The sequence below is a fragment of the Pundamilia nyererei genome, unplaced genomic scaffold, assembly GCF_000239375.1.
Source record: "Pundamilia nyererei isolate P.nyererei 1_Seehausen unplaced genomic scaffold, PunNye1.0 scaffold00019, whole genome shotgun sequence".
In the NCBI taxonomy this organism is placed as follows: domain Eukaryota; kingdom Metazoa; phylum Chordata; class Actinopteri; order Cichliformes; family Cichlidae; genus Pundamilia; species Pundamilia nyererei.
The window spans coordinates 4,387,607-4,391,402 of record NW_005187420.1 but is presented as its reverse complement, the minus strand read 5'-3'; the positions used below and the strand labels follow the sequence as shown (position 1 = coordinate 4,391,402).

Below are 3,796 nucleotides of genomic sequence, written 5' to 3'. Positions count from 1 at the left end.
TGAATTCTGGATTTAACAGGAAGCCAAAACAGGAGAAATCTGCTCTCTTTCTAGTCCCTGTCAGGACTCTTGCTGCAGCATTTTGGATCAGCTGAAGGCTTTTCAGCGAGTTTTTAGGACTTCCTGATAATAATGAATTACAGTCGTGCAGCCTGGAAGTAATAAATGCATGAACTAGTTTTTCAGCGTCACTCTGAGACAGGATATTTCTAACTTTAGAGATGTTGCACAAATGGAAGAACGCAGTCTTACATAAGGTGGAAAGATTAAATCTAGTTATAAAAACCCTTTTTATCAGTTCAACATAGGACTTAATTATCCAACCACTGATGTTAAATCAACTGACAAACTATGACCGTTTATTGAAGTAAGTCAAAGAAACACCTGAGCAATGGATAACTATGCCCATATCACCGATCAATGTTAAAATGTTAATGTCCAAAATGTTTAAAACAAACAAAAACCCCACTAGTGACAGCTGTATCTCTTGGTCTCCCCAGTATGGACAAATACAGTTTGGACGTCAGCAGGAAGATCGGGTGGTGGCTTTAAAATATGGTTTGAGAGGAGCGTGAGGAGGATAGGTCTTTATCTAAATGGCAGCTTTCTAACATTTAATCAACGTTGTCAAACTTATAACAACACTAAAAAGATATTTTTTAAAAATTACAGTTAAGACACTTGATTTGATCTAAACATATGCCTTCAACACCACTATCCAATCTCACACTCCGTAAGAAAAACCCCACCATCGATCAGTTGGAGGCGTGGAGACTGGATATTCTGGAAAACATACAAGAAACAAAGGCTCGTTTAAAATCTCACAAACAGCCAGAGTCCAGAGAGTCTGGAATCCGAGACATTCCAGACTCATGTTGGAGACTTTCAGGAGAAAAAGGCTTCTTCACTCTGTATGGGACCGGTCAACACTGAGGAAACACTGGAAGACGTTAAAGTATAGTTAGGGCTGGATGAGGTGACTCCGAATCCTCCTTTAGGTGTAGGCTGCCGGGGATTCCCATGATGCACTGGGTGTTTCTTCTTCACTCACTATGTATTAACAGACCTCTCTGCATTGAATCATATCTGTTATTAACCTCTGTCTCTCTTCCACAGCATGTCTTTATCCTGTCTTCCTTCTCTCACCCCAACCAATCACAGCAGATGGCCCCGCCCCTCCCTGAGCCTGGTTCTGCTGGAGGTTTCTTCCTGTTAAAAGGGAGTTTTTCCTTCCCACTGTCGCCAAAGTGCTGCTCATAGTGGGTCATATGATTGTTGGGTTTTCTCTGTATGTGTTATTGTCGGGTCGACCTTACAGTAAAAGCACCTTGAGACGACTGTTGTGATTTGTCTCTGTCATCCAGACTAAATCTAATATTGTTGGTATGCAGGCACCTTATGAAAACTGTGCTATAAGTGTATAACCTAACAGCATTACGTTTAACTCAAAGGAGGAAGACGATCCTGTCGTGGAGAAAAATGTCTTTGCTGTCAACAGAAGTTACTGTTTGAAGCCGTAAACCATGTATTGCACGGCTGGTTTCATATAAATCATTGTGTAAATCCATGTTGTGGTCTAAGAAAAACTAACAAAAATGTTTAAAACATGCTTTATTTTCACATTATTGAGAAACTCTACACATCATTCACTATTCGTCTGTTATGTGACGTTTTTATTAGTGTAGAATTTAAGACAGAAAATTCCTTTTCATGGTAAGAAAAAAGAAATCAGATATTCATGTACAAATCTGAGGCAATTATATGAGTGCTGCGAAGTTTCAGCTTCATTTCTAAAAACACTTTTGAAGGTTTGAAAACATTTTATTATTTTTATTCAAAGTGAAGCGAGATCGAGTTAGCAGGAGGCTTTTTTTCCTTTTTGAATAAAAACAGCAGATTTCAGGTTATTAGTTTGTAAAATATGTTTATTTGTAAAAACACATTTGGATGTTGAAATGACATCACAGTGACATCAGCAGCCGTTTCTTCTGCTTCGATGGCGTGCGATCCTTCAGCGAGGCACACGTGACTGAGCGCGAGCGTCCGTCAGGAGCGACGACGGATTTTAAAGACGTAAAGTTCAGGAAACGCGACGAGCGGCTGCTTCGGCCTGAGCCGCCACACGGAGCTTCAACGGGTCGCAAAACTTCGTCTACAGATTAGCTTCAGGACAGAAACTGAGAGGACGTCCAGCTACGACGGCGAGAGCTGGAAGCCACAGCGTGAGGTCAGACCTTAAAGTTTCCTCGCTCTGAGGTGAAGCCGTGACGACTGAGCCCGTGGCATTGAACACTTCTCTATGGGCAGTAACGAGGAAGAACGCTGAGAGCTTCCTGCTGGGCCGACCAACGCTCAGACATCGTTTCATCGCCTCCTGAAAGCTCAAACTCACGTGTGCCAAACTGCAGCCGGGAGAGGCCAGGCTTCACCTGCTGGCTCAACAAGCTGCTTCCTGCCGCGTACAGGACGTTCCTCCAACATCTCTAATGTTTAGCACAAATCAGAGTACCTGGCTCACTGTGTGCTGACAGCAGGGGCGAGCTGCGGGGTCAGCAGCCGATGAAGGCACAGGTGTAAAAGAGGCTGAACAGAGTTCACCTTGAAGGCACTGCAGGTGAGGCGTCTGACGGTCTCCTTTAAAACGATGGAGACTTTTTCGTGAACCTGAAGCCGAAACGGCGCCGCGTGAGGCGTAAACACCGGAAACAGCGTTTTTTTCTGTCACATCGACGTCTGTGAGGCTGAAGCCCACGCGTGGACGCTCGCTCTGTACTCGTCACGTGTGCCGTCGCAGATCAGGATGAGGACACGTCACACAAACGCAGGAGATTCAGCAAACAGCGACAGAAATGTGAAGAGTGCAGCGGTGCTTTAAGGCAAACGTAGTGTGTGAGGCAGTGATTGAGGCTCTTTGTAAGGCCTTTATGTTCTCAGTAACAAACGTTCACAGACTCGACCGTCTGGAGGTAAGAACGAGGCGAGGTCAAAGGCCACCTTTACTCATGACCTTTGGGCCGCGTCCCCTTCAAACCTACAAAGCCGTCTCCTTGTTCACCTCTGCACCTGCTGCAGATTCCTAGATGGCTCCCTGGAAGTCCCGCTCCAAACGGGAAGCTTGGATCCGTGGCTGGAGGAGCAGCATTCCCGTTTGGTGTCTGAAAGCGAGCCAACCGGTTCAGAGGTGCACAAGAAGAACAGACGCGCTCCCATGACCTCATGACCTCCAGCACAATAAGAAGATCCTAGCTAGTGTTCTACGAGGACTTTTTGTCTTTGCTGAATTATCGTGTAAAATTTATGTGCAAAAGCAGAACCGCCCCAAGCATCTGAAGTCGTTGTTACACCAAAGACAGAAAAGCTGCGGCTTTTCCTCCCGAGGTAAACGACGCCGACCTCTGATCGAGCGATTCTGGTTTGAAGGCGTGCGATTGGTGGGATTGTTCTCTAAAGGGAAAGGCGGCAGAGTCGGGACCTGCAGCGAGGCGCTCACAGTGAGGGACGATTAAAGCAGTGTGATTAGTAAAGCTGTGTGCAAAAATACATTTGGATTCATTCAGATGTAAAGCAAGAAAAATAAAAAAGACTTTACACTGTACAGGAGCTGAGGTGTGAGAGGCGGCGAGTCTAAAACTGCTCTGAGAGCAGCTCGCAGAGTCTCTGAGACACCGAGTCCCTGCTGGTCCGGAGCGTGAGGCGGTACATCTGCACAGGAAGCACTCAGAGTTACACACAGGTGAGGGTTGCACACAGAGAGAGTGTGTGTGTGTGTGTGTGTGTGTGTGTGTGTGTGTGTGTG

At 45.7% G+C, this 3,796-nt stretch overlaps 1 protein-coding gene across 1 annotated transcript in view; it reads right to left on the bottom strand.

The window, feature by feature from the left end:
* Positions 1-1,918: 1,918 nt before the first annotated feature.
* LOC102201018 (AP-2 complex subunit alpha-2) overlaps positions 1,919-3,796 on the bottom strand; it is a 14,525-nt gene continuing 12,647 nt past the window's right edge. The window contains exon 22 of the mRNA XM_013909118.1: positions 1,919-3,702. Coding sequence (XP_013764572.1) covers positions 3,625-3,702 — 78 coding nt within the window. The 3' untranslated portion in view covers positions 1,919-3,624. The remainder of the gene's footprint in view (positions 3,703-3,796) is intronic.